At 48.5% G+C, this 17833-nt stretch overlaps 2 protein-coding genes across 4 annotated transcripts; both read left to right on the top strand.

The window, feature by feature from the left end:
• The first annotated feature begins 507 nt into the window (after positions 1–507).
• FLCN (folliculin) lies at positions 508–12096 on the top strand. Of its 3 annotated transcripts, none has more exons than XM_056503853.1 (12): positions 508–787; positions 1944–2221; positions 3429–3575; positions 4219–4440; positions 5038–5198; positions 5897–5988; positions 6724–6914; positions 7476–7589; positions 7939–8062; positions 8318–8449; positions 9701–9806; positions 10542–12096. In XM_056503853.1, exons 2-12 carry the CDS (start codon positions 1973–1975, stop codon positions 10741–10743), a joined length of 1740 nt encoding a protein of 579 aa, XP_056359828.1. In that variant the 5' UTR covers positions 508–787; positions 1944–1972; the 3' UTR covers positions 10744–12096. The 3 variants fall into 3 exon arrangements, with proteins under 3 accessions (XP_056359828.1, XP_056359830.1, XP_056359829.1); XM_056503855.1 differs by having other exon boundaries at positions 585–674; XM_056503854.1 differs by lacking the exon at positions 508–787 and adding an exon at positions 915–981.
• A 1065-nt stretch (positions 12097–13161) lies between these two features.
• On the top strand, positions 13162–14943 carry PLD6 (phospholipase D family member 6). Its single transcript, XM_056503852.1, has 2 exons — positions 13162–13587; positions 13676–14943. The coding sequence occupies exons 1-2, from the start codon at positions 13194–13196 to the stop codon at positions 13912–13914; spliced, it is 633 nt and encodes a 210-aa protein (XP_056359827.1). The 5' UTR covers positions 13162–13193; the 3' UTR covers positions 13915–14943.
• The last annotated feature ends 2890 nt before the right edge of the window (positions 14944–17833 follow it).

The following is a 17833-nucleotide window of genomic DNA, read 5'->3' as shown; positions in this document are numbered from 1 at the left end:
TACCCTGAAGAGAAACAGGAGTAGTTAAATGGAAATGAAGAACCTGAACAGGTTTAACTTGGGCGTTTGCTCCCCTGCCATTCCCGGACTGTACCTGCGCAAACACCTCCACAGAGCTGCTTTATAAATCAGGAAACGACAATACTTTGAAACCTGTATTCCCCATAATCTTACATTCTAAGCACTTTAAGGAAGTAAGACAGCGAATGCTGAATCTCTAATGCAGGAGTCGCGCCGAGCCTGCGGAGAACACGGCACCACCCTGAGGCGAGGGCAAGTCACGGGAAGGGGCCCTGCAGCAGCTGAATGGCGAAGCTCAGTAAGGCAGCAGACTCCAGCCCCATCCCAGTGCCGGTCCGGACGCTGCCCCCGATCCCGGTCCCGGTCCCGGTGCTGGCGCTGATCCCTGCGGGGGCTCCTCCCGCGGCCACCCCGGGTCCCCTCCCAGAGCCCGCGGGTCACATGACACACCGCGCGGCCCGTACCAGCCTGTGGGGGGAGCGCGGCCCGCTCCCGCTGTGACACCCGCAGGTCGCAGGCTGCCGCATGTCCCTTCTCGTGTCCCCGCTGATCGGACACCACTGCTCCCGCTCTGTGCTGTAAGAGCTGGGCAGGCGTAGCCCGGGAGGGGAGGAGGCGACTTCCAGGCCTTCTCATGCACCCCCTTCCTTCAGGTAATGGCTCCGCCCGGCCCCTGTGGACAGGGCGGCCCTGGGCCGAGCCACTGCGGCAGCCGGGGGACGCCGGCTCCCCGGGAGAGCGGCGGGGCGGCCAGCCCAATCCCGCGGTACGAACGGGCTTCTCATCTCTCTCTCTCTCCTGCCTTGTTCTCCATCTTTTCGCTTCTCCGCGGTTGCGACGGGCTGGCGGGCGGGGGGCTGTATGTTCCTGTCCCCCCCCAGCTGGCGGTGGGGATGGTACGGGCGGTGGGTCAGTCGGTGTCAGGCGCCCGCGGACACGGGACGGGCCGGGGGAGCCGCGGTGAGCGGGCGCTGAGGGCCGGGGAACCGGGGCAGGGGTGGGGCTGGCCGGGCACGGGGAACCGGACACTGGGCCCGGCCGGACAGGCTGGCCCGGGTCCGGCAGGGCCTGAGGCGTTCGGGTCCGTGGGCGCTCAGGAGGGCCGGCCCGTTCCGGCCTGAGGCTCCGGGCGTGGGGGTCTGGTCTGTGCGACCTCAGCCCTGATCCAGAGGAGGCCACCAAGCTGATCAGGGGGGAGGAGCACCTTAGCTTTGAGGAAAGGCCGGCATAATTTGGATTGTTCAGCTTAGGAAGGAGAAGGCTTCAGAGTGACCTGATTGTGGCCTTTCAGTATCTAAATGGAACTTACAGGAAAGATAGGACAATACTTTTTACAGAGGTCTAGAGTGACAGAAGAAAGGGGGACGGCTTCAAGCTGACAGCAGGGTTAGGTGGGGTATGGGGAAGAAATTTGCCCTGTGAGGGTGGTGAGGCCCTGGCACAGGTTGCTCAGAGAAGCTGTGGCTGCCCCTGCATCCCTGGAAGTGTCCAAGGCCAGGTTGAACGGGGCTTGGAGGAACCTGGTCTGGTGGAACGTGTCGCTGACTGTGACAGGAAGCTGTAGTGGATGATTCTCAATGTCCTTTCCAACCCAAACCATTCTGGGATTCCCTGTAAGCCTGGAGGTATCTGGGCATGAGGATTGCTCCAGCCCCATTTACCCCTGTGGGTGTCCTGGTTCAGCATCCAGGATCTGGGCGTGGCAGGTTGGGTTGCTTGGGCCCATTCTAAACAGAAGGTTGGTCCTGCATCAGTCACCATCCCTGGAGGTGTTTAAAGAAGGACTGGACATGGCACTCAGTGCACTGGTCTGGGTGACAAGGTGGGGGTCAGTCACAGGTTGGACTCGATGGCCTGGCAGCAGTGAGGCCTGAGAGATGCCGTGGTGCCCGTGCTGACCTGTGCTCTGTCCCTGGCTGCAGGAGGCTGGCGGCTGTGCTGAGCCCTCACTATGAACGCCATCGTTGCCCTGTGCCATTTCTGTGAGCTGCACGGCCCTCGCACCCTGTTCTGCACCGAGGTGCTGCACTCGCCGCTCCCGCAGGGCGCGGGCAGCGGGGACATCCCCGGGCAGAACGAGCCGGCGGAGGAGGAGGAGGGCGGGATCCAGATGAGCAGCAGGATCCGCTCGCACAGCCCGGCTGAAGGGGCCAGCGCCGACTCCAGCAGCCCAGGGCCAAAGAAGTCAGACATGTGTGAGGCAAGTGTGAAAATCTCTGTGTGGGCACTGGTGTCCTTGGCTTGGCTAAAGGGCTCTGGTGTTCTCTGTTGAAAATTGAATTGTTTAGAGACAAATAAAAACATGAGCAGCACTTGTTTTGTATGTGTCAGTGCCAGAAGATCTCCAAGTCCTCATAAGCTGTGATCCTAATGATCCATGAGGATCCAAGATGATGAAGGAGCTGTTGTTGAATACATACACCTTGACAGGACCTTGAGGTCTCTTTAAGCTCTGTGATCTTTGATTGTCTTGTTCTTTGAGAGATCTTGAGAGATCCTTTCCTTATCCTCGAAGAGCATTTACTTAAATTAGGTCAGGTTATTTATTAATAGTAATTTTAGGAGCTGTATTGGTTAGGAAACAAAAAAAACCCCCAAAACAATTAAAACAGTAGGAAAAATATATATTCTCAGTCGTTCAGCATTCTTCAGCCTGGAGAACAGAAGTTTGTGTGGAGACCTCACAGCAACCTTCCAGTGTCTGAAGGGGCCTGTAGGGAATCCAGAGAGGGACTTTTCATCAGGAACTGCAGTGATAGGACAAGAAGTAGCGTGTTGAAACTGAAAGAGGGGAAATTCAGATTAGATATACTAAAGAAATTGTTCCCTGTCAGGTTGGGGAGGCCCTGGAACAGGTTGCCCAGAGAAGCTGTGGCTGCCCCTGGATCCCTGGAAGTGTCCAAGGCCAGGCTGGATGGGGCTGGGAGCCTGGGATAGTGGAAAGTGCCCCTGCCCATGGCAGAGGGTGGAATGAGATGAGCTTTAAGGTCCCTTCCAACCCAAACCATTCTATGATTCTCATACTTGTCTTCTATCACTACTTCCTCTGACATGTTTATTATTTACTTTCCCTTCAGTTATGGCCAGTTTTGTTTGGCCAGTTGGTTTCACAGCTGCTGTAACTGAACTTTACCAGCTGTAGAGCCAACACCAAGTTCACAGTGAAATTAAATAGTGGAAAATGAGCATAAGGGCAGAGGAAGTGTATCAGAGTTTTGTGTGAGGAGCTGAGTTCAGATCCTGACCCTGACTCACCTTCCTTGTCTTCTGAGTCTTTGTGTTCCTTTGTGTCTGTAGTGCTGTGTAAGTAACATTTTATGGTGTTCTGGAGGGAGCAGTCAGAGCTCTATGGAAAGCTGAGATAACTGCACACTCATTTATGGTTGGATTTGCTTTTCTGCCTTCAGGGCTGCCGCTCTCTTGCAGGAGGACACCCGGGGTACGTCAGCCACGACAAAGAAACCTCCATCAAGTACGTCAGCCACCAGCACCCAAACCACCCCCAGCTGTTCAGCATCGTGCGCCAGGCCTGCGTGCGCAGCCTCAGCTGCGAGGTACCTGCCCTGCGGCACAGGGAAATGCTATCTATGGCCCCTGTTCCACTTCCAGTCCAAGATATTCCGCTGCTGATCCTGGCTGCTCTGTGCAGGATGAAACATGGAGGGAACCAGGTGGAAAGACAGGCACAGAAGTCTGTTTATTCCAGGATTGGTGGTATTTTTTAAGCTTGATCTTTGGTGACCTCAAGGGTTCCTTCCTCTCATCCTATGAGGCTGAAAATATCCCCTTCTTACTTTTGTTCCTTGTGCTTATTATTTGTTATTGTAAGATACCCTGTTTTTTGTAAAAACCTCTGAATGTGGTCTTGAATGCCCTTTGTAAACCATTAATATTCATCCTCTAACAGACATGAAGGAAAAACCTTACAGATTAATGAGAATTTGTGCAGGAGCAGCAAAATTCCTTCTGGACTCTCAGTATTGTAGTTGAATGGAGCTGAATTCTTAAAACACAGTTAAATTGAAGGATTTGGATTGTTTTTAGGGTACTTTTGGAGGGCAGTTTGACCACACTTTTGGGATAGTAGCATAAAAAGGCTTCATTTATTCCCCAAGTGGGTGTTAAAGTGCAGAAAGCTGTTTAGTTGGTTACTCTGTGATGTGTTTAATGACTTTGGTGTGTGTCCCTTCCCTTCAGGTCTGCCCAGGACGTGAAGGCCCTATTTTTTTTGGAGATGAACAGCATGGTTTTGTGTTCAGCCACACCTTCTTTATCAAGGACAGCCTGGCCCGAGGTTTCCAGCGCTGGTACAGCATCATCACCATCATGATGGACCGGATTTACCTCATCAACTCCTGGCCTTTCTTGTTGGGAAAAATCAGAGGCATCATTGATGAGCTCCAGGGCAAAGCACTGAAGGTAGGTCAGTGCACAGAGTCCCTGTGACTCAATGTCAGTGTCTCAGTTGTGATCCCTGATTGACAGCTGAGTAAAAAAGCTGTCCCAGCTCATGCCAGGGTGATCATTAAGATTGACACAAGGCCCAGGAGGATGGTGTGTATTCCCATCCCTGCAAGTGTTCACAGCCAGATTGGACAGGACGTGGAGCATCCTGGTCTCATGGAGCTGGTGCTTGTGGCAGAGGGGTTGGAACAAGTCGATCTTTTCAACTAAAACCATTCCAGGATTCTGTGTCTGAGGATGTAGGAGGGAAGGAACAGGGTGTTTTTGTCATTTGAAACACTCAGTGCTTTTCACAGGCCTTGTAGACAACAGCGTTGTTACAAATGTAAATAAGTAAATCTGGGAAGGACAATGATTTTGGAGCACAAGAGTTACTTAGTGATAATTTTAGTCCATCTCAGAATAAGATGTCCCTTCTCTCTGTTTTCCCGCAATTGGATGATCGTGTGTGCTGCACCCTTCTCACTTGGTATTTTTGTTGTGTTTTTTGCCTGAGCTCTATGCAAACACTGAATCTCTTTCAGTCTGACACTGCCCTTGCTGTGTGTGCAGGTGTTTGAAGCAGAGCAGTTTGGGTGTCCCCAGCGTGCCCAGCGCATGAACACGGCCTTCACCCCCTTCCTGCACCAGCGCAACGGCAACGCCGCGCGCTCCCTGACGTCCCTGACCAACGACGAGAACCTCTGGGCCTGCCTGCACACCTCCTTTGCTTGGTAATGCCTCTGCTGTGGTACAGCTCCTTCCTCAGGAGCCTACTGCCATATCCTCAAAGGCTGGGAATGTGATTTGAGTGTTTGAGTATCTTTTTTATTTTTGAGGTAATGCTTAGACTTTGCTAAGTAGCTTCTGAATTGGAAGGAGCCAACACTGATGTCTTTAGGACAAAAAAATGTCTTTTTGCTGTGAGGTAAAACGAACTTGGCAGCTAATAGAAGCCATGGTTATGCAGATGGAAAGGTTTTCCAGTGTGGAAGAAAGTAATAAAAGATGCTTCTACCCCAATGTGTTGCACCTCGAATTCACATGTGACAGGAGTGCCCCTGTGCTGGGATCAGCAGTGTGGGACATACACCCATTGGGCTCTGAGAGAATCCAATTGCTCTAGTGCCTGACTGGCTCATTAAACTCTGGAAAGATGCCACAGGGAGGGTTGCAACACTGGCATGTGATTTGGATGGGGGATGAGCGTTCTGCACAAAGAAATTGCAGAATTCTGGGATCTTTGCGTGGCAGGGATTGTAAGGTGGGCTGATAGTCCCACACTGAGGAAAGCACAGGGGTGTGCTGGGAGATAGCACATAGTGGCTAGTGGTTAGATGTTTTGTTTGACATCATGACATCAAGTTTCTTTCTGGATTTTTACACCTGGCAAGCTGCATGACTTTGCTTCTCCTCCTTTAAATGTCTTCAGGCTTCTGAAGGCTTGTGGTAGCCGGCTTACAGAGAAGCTTCTGGAGGGAGCACCCACAGAAGACACCCTGGTGCAGATGGAAAAACTTGCAGGTGAGACAGAGGTTTCCAGAGCTGCAAAGACCCTAGAGAATTCTTTAGATGATGAAACACTGAGTCCTTTGATCAGCATCTTAAGCACAGGCATTGCTTATCAGCTTTACCTTCCTGGTAGTCTCTGCAGCAGCTGATGCACTCTCCAGTCTGGAGATGGCTCTGACAGGAATGTGAAATCCAGGCACTTCAAAGGCTCTCTGCATGTGATGTTTGTCACTTGAGTAGCAGTGTTGCATCATCAGGATTATTGTTCTCTATGGCTGGGCAGGCCCTCCCAGTGAATCTCTACAGCCAGAAGGATTTGCAGTCACAACATATGGACTTCTTGCTTCTTTTTCTGCAAACTTTTTAAAAGTAAAGGATCATAGTTTGTTTTTTTGGGTTTTTTTCCTGTGTTGAATTATTTTATTGACCATGTAGGCTAGAGTCTACAAAGCTTTGTACATAACCTTTAAAACAAGAATAGAGAACATAGCTGATCAAAAAATGTGACTTTCTGTTCTGTAGAACATGAAAATTCCTTCTTGACCCTTCAGTAGTTATTTTTTATCTGAATTAACACTTAGGTGTGTCTGTGCTGTCAGTACTTTCAGTTACTGTGTTCTGTGTTCTGAGCTTTCTCTTCCCACATACACCCAAAATCACATGGCTGCAGCATGTGAGCACTTTCCAGTTTCCATTCCTAGAGAGTGGCAAATTTTATGACCAATCTGCCTAATTTTTTTTTGCTAGATCTGAAAGAAGAGTCAGAAGGCTGGGATGGTTCTGAGGAAGAAGAGAAACCTTCTTCCCAGCCAGATGTTGTGGAAGGGCAGGAGCTGTCCAAAAGCTCCCCTGAAACATCTCTGATGCCAGACTGCAACAGCTGGAACGTAGCTCACAGAAGGTTGTCTGTCTTTCGCTCTCTCAGGCACATGAGACAGGTGAGAAAGGCTGCAAAGTTCACAAGCTCTTTTCTCCTGATAATGTTGGTTTTTGGTTTTTTTTTTTAAAGATACATTTATTTCCTGCAATCTGCACATTCCCTGGTGCTGTGCCCAGCCAGGAACATGATGTGAACTGCATCTCTGGGCACACTCCCTTCCTCACGTGGGCCTCTGGTGATCCTCAGTCATGTGGGGTGGGGTCAGATGATTTCTCTCAAATTCTGCACTTCTCTTCTTCCCAAGAGCAGTGACAGTAATTTAGTACAGAGGTCGTGCAGCATCTTCAGAGACAAGCAATACTTGCTTTAAAAAAAAGTGTTTCAGAGGGAAAAATAATTTACAAATAGAATAAATTATTCTGTATGGATCTTGCTTTTCTCCTGTGTTCCCAGTGACCTGGCTGAGGGTGAAGGTTCATGGGCTAAATTTCCAGGTCCATTCCTGCTGTTCAGGTCTAGCCATTTTCCTACCTGTAGCTGATGTTTTTAACAGGGCAAATGAGACATTTCACTCACTTTCATAACCAATGAAGAAGGGTTTGGGTTTTTTTTTTTCCAGGTTCTTGGGGCATCAGCATTCCGAATGCTGGCTTGGCATGTTCTGATGGGGAACCAGGTCATCTGGAAAGCTCAGGATATGGATCTTGTCCAGTCTGCCTTTGATGTCCTGCGGGTAGAAACCTTTTCCTTTGTTTCTTGGCTGCATATTTTTACATATATTTATCTGCTACTCCAGCCTTTATAATGATCTGCCCCTGACATGTAATCTTGTGAAGAGTGTGTTCTAAATTATGTGGTTTTGAGAAAACAGCAATCAAAAGAACCCCAAAAACATGCACAAAACAAAACCTCCTCAACCTTTGGATCTCTTGCTTGTCCTCAGCAAGAGGGGCTCTTAAGCTGAGTGGGTTACTTTGATCCCCCAAATCAGGAGCATCTGCCTAAGCTGAGATGGTTAGGCCTGGAAGTCAGGGGGAGATTTAATTGCAGAGTTTCTCTGGCCTGGTTTCCTTGCCCTGCAGACCATGCTGCCCGTCGGCTGCGTGCGGATCATCCCCTACAGTGACCAGTACGAGGAGGCCTATCGCTGCAACTTCCTGGGCCTGAGCCCACACGTCCAGATCCCACCCCACATCCTGGCATCTGGTAAGAGCCTGCTGCAGAGCCCTCTCCCCTCCCTCTCGTGTTAAAAGACACTGGATTTTTATTTTTTAAAAAATAAGTATTGGCTGCATGAAATGAAGCCCTGAACACTTCATTTTGTTTTCCCCGTGTCTTTGCCTGGTCAGTGACTGAAAGGTGGGACACCTTCTCTAGGCACTGATAATAGCAGGGTCTGTAGCTGTGTTGTGGAATCTGGGCTAGCACAGCTCATGCTCTTTTGGGTTCTTTTTGCTTCAGAGTTTGCAGTCCTCGTGGAAGTCCGTGCTGCCACCCGCTCCAGCCTCTACCCAACCCTGTTTGATGATGAGCAGTCCCTCAACAAGTACGAGTTTGTTGTCACCAGTGGGAGCCCCGTTGCTGCAGACAGAGGTGGGTGATTTGGAAGCAGAAAGAACTTCTGTCACTGAGGTTAAAAGAGCATCTTGATCTTTAACTGGTTTTCATGTACTGACCGTTAAGGAGTTTGAGTAGAAGCCAGGTCAATATTGAGCTGGGGTTTAGCTGTTTGAGATGAGGTTCACCACAGATTGTTCAATTATAAAAGATTTGCTCTATCAGATCAGTATTTTGCCTGTTAATTTTCATAAATGAGAAATGGATTCTGTACCATAGGTATAAGAAAAGTTGTAGGGAAATTATGTAACCCACAGTGAACACTTGCAATCCTGGACTACTTGTGTGTTTATTTTGAGTAAGACTAACTTGTAAGGACCATGACATCACTAATTTTCCATGTTCAATTTGGTAGCGAAATATGACTGATGAAGAAATACCCAGACTTTTTAATTTAATTTTACCTACTTCCTTCCAGCAATTGAACTCTTGCACCTAGAGGTGATATGAGTCAGGTTTATCAGTCTTGTCTTTTCTGGGAAGTCTTAGTTTAGATGAATTGGCCTCACTGAATGTCTCAAAAGACGTGGCAGATGGCTCATCCTTCCTCTCTGTCCCTGAAGACAGAGATGCAAAGCAGAGACTTGCTCTCTCCCTAGTGCTCTTCCTGTTGTTGGTCCCACATGAATAAATACACCAGTTCATTTTCCATTCAGTCACTAGCATGTCCAGAAACTTCTGGATAAAAATAGTCACTGCAAGGTCTTTTCTCCACCACAGCATCAAACTTACTGGGCCATAGATTGCTGGGAAAAAAAGTCTCCTAAGGACTTCCAAAAAGTGGTCCAGGAATGCCTGGGGTTGGTTGCTGGTTCATTTTTTCACTAAGTATCATAGAACTGCCCTTAACAAGAGGAACATTAAATCAAGTATAAGTTGAGGGTTTATATTTTTATATGTATGTTTGTATATTGTACAAAGAAGCATGAAAGTTTTTTCATAACCTTGTGTTTTTAATGATCTGATGGAGTTTAAATGTGGGTCTGAAGAGAAAACAAAAGCTCCTGAACCTGTTTGGATGTTCCAGGGTCCTTCACTAAATTCCATGTTGCTTCTTGGATCAGATGTTTTTCTAATGGGATGATCTTTAGCTCCTCTTCCATGGAAATGAAATCCTAGCAGCCCACTGGGGGATACATTTAACAATTATTGGTAGTAAAGGTGTAAGCAGTAACCTTCAGCTTGTATCCTCTTTCTCACCCTTTCCCCCTTTATTTTCTCCTGCAGTTGGCCCAACAATCTTGAACAAGATCGAAGCTGCCCTGACCAACCAGAACCTCTCTGTGGATGTTGTGGATCAGTGCCTTGTTTGCCTGAAGGAGGAGTGGATGAAGTAAGTACAGCCACCTTGCTTTCAGAGGAGCAGCTTTGGTGCTGCTCCTGGAACAGCAACAGCCGAGTGCAGGACACACTTTAGTCAGGTGACTTCTGCTGCACTTCAGCAATAGTTGGGTTTACAGGAACAAATTAAGTTAGGAGTTAAGAATTTTCTACTCTCTTTTTGGCTCTCAGCAGTTCTTAACCTTTATGCTTCAGTTCACACATCTGTAGGTTACCTGCATGACAACAGCTGTCTGCCTCACCTTGGTTAGGAGGATTAAATACGCAAATCCCTCTCTGCCTGTCAGTGTGGCCATATCCCAGCACAGGTAACACCCAGATACATGCCTGGGTTCTGCCTTCAGGCCCTGCATTTCAGAGGTGCAGGTAGCTGTAAAGGAAGACCAGTCAGTCATGTGAAATAACTCATGGAACATCATGACTTTGTGAATTTACCTGAAGGCAGATGGGCACTGGATGTGTCTCCCAGTTGTCACAATTAATTGTTCTACTTTCTGCTAGAATGAAAAAACCAAACTAGAAGTATGCCCATTATTACTGAAAATGAGTAATCTCCCCAACTAATCACCTCCATCAAGCATGAGAATAGTTTCAGTAAAACACTGGATGAAGCTTTTATGAACATTTAGTTGCAGTAGGTGCCAAGAGAAGCTCCAGTTCCTCCTTGTTCCCTGTTGGATGGCGTGTGAGTCCATTTGATAATGACAGGAATCTCTTGTTCCTGCAGTAAAGTGAAAGTCCTCTTTAAATTCACTAAAGTGGACAGCAGACCCAAGGAGGATACCCAAAAACTGCTGAGCATTCTGGGAGCTGCAGAGGAGGACAATGTCAAACTTCTCAAGTTCTGGATGACCGGCCTGAGCAAGACGTACAAATCCCACCTGATGTCAACGGTTCGCAGCCCGACGTCCTCGGAGTCCCGGAACTAAAGGGTGCCCAACCTCCCCTGCTGCCTTCAGAGAAGGGCAGGGAACCCTGGTTACCTCTGCTGAGCCTGCAGCATGTGCTTGTAGGTGGATAGTGAGGCTTCATCACTATTCTCCTGGTCCTCAAACCAACTTGAAGAGTGACTTGAGTCTTTTCTACTTGCTGTGAGACTGGACTAATAAGTGCTAATCCACAGTGCTGCTGTCTCTCCTGGAACTCAGCTCTCAATCTAGACGTGCACACTCAAGACTAAAACACAGCAATGCTCAAAGAATCAGCTAAATTAATTAAAATCCCATCCTGTCCTCATTAAAACACCATGGTGTGGCAGCAGGCCTCACCTTTAGGTTCCTTGGCAGGCCTGTGACAACATCCAGAGCTCCTGGGAGTGCATATGGTTAATCTCACTGAAATCCCACATAAACCTCCTAAATTCCTGAGAGAACAAGAACCAAAAATAAGAGGCACGTCACAGGGTATGGATCACATGTAAATTATTTCAAACCACTTTGTGCTCAGATTTAAGAGACTATTTTCTGCTGTAGCATAAGTCAGGATATCCCATGGGAGTCCTGTCACTCCTCTTTATTTATTTATATCTTAACTTGAGACGGTTTTAGCATTTGCTTTGGAAATCTTGTCTGGGAGGGCATATTGGAAAATAAGAAGTCTCAAAATGCAGCCTGCTTGCCTCCCAGAGGGGAAAATGCCTTGTTTTGCCTGTGGTTGCAGAACTTCCAGGTAATGAAGATAACCTCACCAGGATAAGGTTCTCTTCTGTCTTTTTTAGCTTCCTAATTAAGTTAAGCAGAAGAGATTCAACCTGTAGGTGCTCCCTTATATAACTCTATAGTAGCCATTTTTGCTTAATAGTTCATGAAAACATTGGTGCATTTTTTAATTACCTAACCAGATATTCCTTATCTGTCCTGTAAGGAATCACTGTTTCTGTTGTGAAGTCTGGGGTTTATGTCCTTATTTTTTTGTTTTTCTGGATCATTATTGGGAACACTTGACGTTACCACAGATATTTTGAACAAGCTAAAGGCAGGTTTTACCCAGGTGACTTTCTGCATTCACACAAGCTCAGAGAGGATGTTCCAGCTTGTCACAAGTTCTGTTCTTATATATAAAATACGGAGGTTGATTTTTGTCTGGAACATCTGTAAAATGGAGACAGGCATTAAATCTCATAAGAGCTATTTTTGTAAAATGAACAAAGCCTGGTTTTGTGTTTATTTTTAGTGTGTGTGTGTGTGTGTTGTGGTGGAGGAAAGCAGCAACCGATCCACAAAATTCCTGCATCCTTAGCCTAGATCTAATGCAGAAAATTTAATACAGTTCCTTTCCTCTTATCTTTGTATTAGTTTCTTGTAGACTGAGCTAGTAATCTTTATTTTAAAACTCTTCTGGTCCAGTCCAGAGCAGTGTAACAGAGCAGGTGAGGCATCATTTGGCATTGAGACTTTCTTGATTGCTGGTTTTGTCTTTAAAAACAGATCTCCCAAGCAATCCAGCATCAAAACCTAACCTAGTGGTTCCTTCCAAAACAGCAAAGGGTTGGTCACAAGGTTGATCCTGAGGCTGCTGCTTCTCCCTTGCTCTTGGTGAGTCGTGCACGATGTTGATCTCTCTCCATCCTGACCTGAAACAAGGCTGCCATGGACAAGCAGACTCAGTTTTGAGACAGGGCAAGGAAACCACTAAGTTAACACTTACCAAATGCCCACAGGAAAGAAGGGGGAGAGCTGCCGAGTCAGTGAAGCTACACCCCAGCTGTGCTTGCCTGCCAGAACACATCTATATGTGGGATTACCAAATGATTGCCTGGGCAGGTTCCTGCAGCTCTCAGGTGAGGCCGCGGGTGCTCCCTTTGCCGTCAGCAAGAGCTGGAATGTGCACAACTTAATTAAGAAAAAAATGATGTCTGCAGACATCTTTCACCACCCTCCTTCCTTCCAAACGATACGCCTTAGAGAAACTGATTGAGGCAGGATAATTCTTTATTCCAGCGTGATTTCTGCCTGGCTGAGCAGCTGGGAGCGAGGTGGGAGCGGGGAATGCTGCAGCTGCTGTGCAGGGAGCCAGCTGTGACACTCCTGGATCCCTCGAAGTGTCCAAGGCCAGGGCGGACAGGGCTTGGAGCAACCTGGGACAGTGGAAGGCGTCCCTGCCCTTGGCAGGGGAGTGGAACTGGATGATCTTTGAGATCCTTTCCCACCCAAACCATTCTGTGATTAAAGGATGCTGCGGCTCGCTGCATGGTGACGGCTTCGCTGTCCGGATTTCGGTCCCTGGGGAGGGGTCGGTGTTGGCGGAAGGGTTCGGAGCCCGGGGCCGGCTCGGTGCCGGGTTCCGGAGCCCGGCCCAGCCCCGTGTGCGGCCGCTCCTCCCCACAGCCGCTCCCCGTCGCCGCGGCTGCGCGGGCCGGGCCGTGAGGGCCGCTGGGGCCATGAGGGCGGCGCGGGGCGTGGCGCTGGCGGCGGCCGCGGCGGTGGCGCTGGCGGTGTTGGCCTGGCGGCGAGCCCGGCCCGTGCGGGAGGTGCTGTTCTTCCCCTCGCGGCCCTGCTGCATCGAGGCGCTGCTGGCCGAGGCTGCCGAGCCCGGAGCGCCCGCCCGGCCCTGCCCGTGCCCGCTGCCCAGCGGCGACACCGCCCTGAGCCGCCTGGTTCGCCGCCTGCTCTCCGCCCGCCGCTCGCTCGACCTCTGTCTGTTCTCCTTCTCCTGCCCGCAGCTCGCCCGGGCCGTGCAGCTGCTGCACCGCCGCGGGGTCCGTGTGCGCCTGGTGACGGACGCGCAGTACATGGGGCTGCACGGCTCCCAGATCGGCCGCCTGCGCCACGCGGGTGAGCGGCGATCCCGGCGGGGGCGATCCCGGCTCGGGCCCAGCCCGTGTCCGTGGCTCATTGCTGAGCAGTGTCTGTGTCTCCGCAGGGATCCAGGTGCGCCATGACCAGCACAGCGGCTACATGCACCACAAGTTCGCCATCGTGGACCGGAGGATGCTCATCACGGGTTCCCTCAACTGGACCACCCAGGCCATCCAGAGCAACCGGGAGAATGTGCTGGTGCTGGAGGACGCCGAGTATGTGAAGGCTTTTCAGGATGAGTTTGACAGGATTTGGGAAGAGTACAATCCTGCAAATTACAGGTTTTTTTCCGAAAGGCAGTAAATGATTGAGCTGCCTCACAGGGCTAGTGGAGCATGGTAACACCCACAGACTTTATTCTTATGTATAGACACCATTGTTTTGTCCATCTGGGTGTGACTTTGGTAAATGTCCCCAGAGAAGTGTTCTCTGCCCTAAAATGCCGCAGGTGCCTTGCTGTGGGTCACTCCCGTGCTAGAGGGAGTGACACAACTCTTTGGTTGTGGGGGTGACAGTGACAGAGCTGCATTCAGAGCCATTCAGACTTTGGCAGGCTCGTTGCTGTGACCTGGTGCCCCCCAGGTGTGTTCATACACTGCTGAGCGTGTGTTTCACTGGGAAAGGGAACGTTTTCCAGCTCGGGATATGGAATGGAATTGTAGCCCAAGGGCTCCTCTACACCGGTAACTAAAGGAGAGATAAGAGGGCTACAGCAGAGTTAAGAGTTTCTATAGATTAAGTGCCTCAGTTAAATTTCTTGTTGGCATTAATTGTTGAGAGTTGGTAAAAGGAAATTCGTGGAAAATAACAAAAATGTTTAAGTTTTGATTGTGTTCATATTTCTTTTGGTTAAAGGTTATCAGAGCTCTGGTGTAAAAGCATGAGCACAGATGGTAATGACAGCTTCTCTTCCAGCAAGGAAGTGTAGGGAAGTCTGGAAGAAAATGAGAGAAATATTTTTTTGGGATCATTGTTTATCTGGAGAGCAGACATGGCTGGAATTGGGTCACCCACTTCAGGTGAGGTCTGGAAACCCTGGTTCAGGTGTTGGGACACCGTGTCATGGTCTGTGCCCTCGCCTGGCAGCACCAGCCTGGGGGCAGCCCAGGGAGGGAGGTGACACCTCTGTCCCCAAAGCTCAGTGTGGAACAAAGATGATGTAAACCTAAGAATTACAACCTCTAAATAGTGTCTATGTAAGAATTGTTTTATACTGAATAGAAAGTGCCTTAATATCTCTGAAAATGAAAAGGTTTTGATACTCTCTTATCAGTTTTGTTACCATTACTGCTGTGATTGGCACTGTTAAATAAACCATTTTCACAGAAAGTATCAACAGCCTCATCTGACTTTTGCATTCCAATTCCTGTAGATCCTTATTAAGATATTTATAAATGGACATCCCCAGATTTTAGATTTCTTATGTTGAGAAAGTTTGCATGGGGGAAGGAAAATTACATTACCTGAAGGTCATTCTCCAGTAAAGCCCATTCAGCAGCACTAGATTTAAACTATTTATATTATTGCTGTCAAAATGCTGCCTGTTGCATTTCCTTTGTGAAGTGCAACTATAAAAACAAACATCTCTCTGTTCATGCTCTGACCTCTGCCCTGTTCTTCCTTTTTAGAAACAAACCTGTCACACACGGCATGCAACGGGTGGTGCAAAAATAGTTTATTACCATATAGTTAATGTAAAGTTAGGTAATTATATTTACAAAGTAAAAATGATCAGCTACATCCAGGGGAGCCAAGCATGCCACAGAAGGTTTGTAAGGAATAAATACAGTGAGAAAAGTGACATTTCTATTACAGCGAGCAGCTGATCAGGAATGGTGGCTCTTTAAAAAGCACTGGAATAAACTGGGACTGGAAGGGAGAAGGGAAGGAGACAGGAACTCATACACATGGAGAAACAGGAGCCTTCCACAGCCTTCCCCTTTGCAGGGGGAAAAAAATGAAGTGTGAGAGCCCTGAGGCTGCAGCACCCCAGTGCTGGCCGGGTCCCTGCTCTGCTGCTGCTCACAGCTGGAGCCGAGGGCTGGCTGCTCTCACATCATCACAGAAACCACTCTGGGAAATGATTCCCTCACCCCAGTGCTCACAGTCCCCCTGGGCTGTTCCAGGCAGAGCACAGTGCCCAGATGTGACCCAGAATGGGTCCCCATCACTGTCAGTTGGGTCAAGCTCTGCCCAGAGAGCCAAGGCAAAGCTGCTCCAAGGGCACTGGAGGAAGACTGACCATGAATACCTGAACTGCCACATCAGACACCACCCACAGCCTCACAGAGCTTCCTTCCCTCTCCCCAAACCTCCATCCTTCCAAATTATTAAACTCCCAAGTCATCCAGAACTCCAGGAAGGTGTACATGGGCCAAGCCGGAGCATTCCTGCTTCCTACTTACCACAGTCTCCAGTATTTTACATGCTTTGCTTTCTCTAGGTGAGAACAAACAGTGAGAGTTCTTGTCCTGCACACAGGGTGAAGAAAGCACGAAGGAAATAATGCAAATTGCACCCATTATTTAGGAGTTCAGGGCCAGCTGGGTTAGTTGAGCTGGTACCAACTTGTTTCTCTAATAAATCCCACACCCTGTTTCCTCAGCAGCCTCACACTGAGGTTGTTCCCAGCCTGGTGCTCCCTGTGCAGCAATGCCTGGGATCTTCCTCCTGTAGTTACACTGCATTTGAGGTTACACAGTGAGTTACAGCTGCTGTGGAATGGGTGTCTGTGCAGGGCAAGCCCAAGAGCATCCCAGATCTGTTCCAGCTGCTTCCCAAATCCAGGGGCTCGCTGTGCTCACTGTGCCAGCCCCAGGTGGCTGTGCAAGAGCTGGGGCTTGGCAGGGAGTTGTTGCTGCTCTCTGTAACAACAGGGCACAGTTTGCACATGCACAGCGTTGATGCCACTATCAAATACAAGATTATTGAGTCTTCTGACTGGAAAAAAACACCCAAATTTATAGCAAAGTAGGTTACAGTGGTCAAACAGACTGTACACAATCTTTGGAGAGGTACCTTCAAAGCTAAAGGCATAAATCAGCAGAAAAGGTTTGAAAAGGTATTTATAACAGTCCTCAAACCCCCCAAAAAAACAGTTTACCAGGGCAGAAGGGGTGGGTTGGACACTTTACACTCATTCCTCTTCCAACCCAAACGTGGGGCCTCAAGAAGACTTAAAAATCCAACCCACAACTCAGTCACAAAAGAGAACCCTCTGCAAACTGCTGAGGAATAAATATTTACACTGAACGCTTGGAATACTATACAGGTATTAAATTACTTTTGTTTTTAAAAAAGAGAAGAATACAGCTTTTCCTTGCCTAAAAAAAATGGAAAAAAATACAGAGCAAAGGCAAACCACAACAAGTGTGCGTGTGCTTGAGTGTCCACAACAAACTGAGTATCCAAACCAGGACAAATATGCAAAGGTCTTGTGGAAGTGCCATCAAATAGAGTAGGTACAAAAGTAACATATTTTGCAATGTGAGCACTTTTAATGCAGCCCAGTTCTCTGGTGCCAAAAAAGGGGAATTTTCTGGTTTGCAATTTAGCACCAATTCTAAGCAATTCTGGTTTTGAAGCAAATGTACAGAGTTTGCTTCTTTTTTAATACATGGGCAAAAAAAGGTGACATTTAAAGGAGGATTCAGTCTGGCTCAGGGGAGATGGTGCAAATAGAAGGAAAATTTTACTCAGGAAAAAAATATTAATTGGAGCCAACGAGGAGACACCTGTGCCTTTGCTGCACTTGACTTTTCCTAAACCTCCCTTTTTGGTGCTATCAATAGTGTGGTGTGATGCAGAATGCAGCAGCTTGCCCACACTTTCTAATTTAAATGGCCACTGATTAATCCCAAAAGGTGGATGAAGTCTGGAGCAGGAAGAAGCACGAGGATAACTGAGGATCATTGCTATGAGTTAAAGGACTTATTTTATTTTCAAGTACTGGGCTCTGCAGGAGTATTTCAGTTTGGGGCTGTTTATTGGTGCTGCAGTTTCTTTCTCTTTGCTGTGAAGGCAGGTAAAGTGCTGCCCCTTGCCTTGGAGAGACTGACCAGAGTGAGCCCAGAACCCTCAGCAGGGGTTCAGAACATTTGGCTGCATAAGGCACCTTCCTCCCTCCTCTTCCTCTCAGTGACCCCCAGAATTCGCAGCTGCCACCCCAAACACCCTTCCCAAGCACTGCCCTGGAGGGTGCAGCTCATCCTGGCAATGTCAA

This window comes from Oenanthe melanoleuca, chromosome 14, assembly GCF_029582105.1.
Source record: "Oenanthe melanoleuca isolate GR-GAL-2019-014 chromosome 14, OMel1.0, whole genome shotgun sequence".
Classification (NCBI taxonomy): Eukaryota; Metazoa; Chordata; class Aves; order Passeriformes; family Muscicapidae; genus Oenanthe; species Oenanthe melanoleuca.
The sequence above is the reverse complement of the archived record's forward strand: the minus strand, read 5'-3'. Positions and strand labels throughout refer to the sequence as shown.

Bases quoted from the DNA above. Each gene is read 5' to 3' on its own strand.
- FLCN (XM_056503853.1), top strand. From the start codon at position 1,973: ATGAACGCCATCGTTGCCCTGTGCCATTTCTGTGAGCTGCACGGCCCT. The intron at 2,222-3,428 runs GCAAGTGTGAAA...TTCTGCCTTCAG, and splicing joins AGAAGTCAGACATGTGTGAG to GGCTGCCGCTCTCTTGCAGG. The intron at 8,063-8,317 runs GTAAGAGCCTGC...TTTTTGCTTCAG, and splicing joins ACCCCACATCCTGGCATCTG to AGTTTGCAGTCCTCGTGGAA.
- PLD6 (XM_056503852.1), top strand. From the start codon at position 13,194: ATGAGGGCGGCGCGGGGCGTGGCGCTGGCGGCGGCCGCGGCGGTGGCG. The intron at 13,588-13,675 runs GTGAGCGGCGAT...GTGTCTCCGCAG, and splicing joins CGGCCGCCTGCGCCACGCGG to GGATCCAGGTGCGCCATGAC.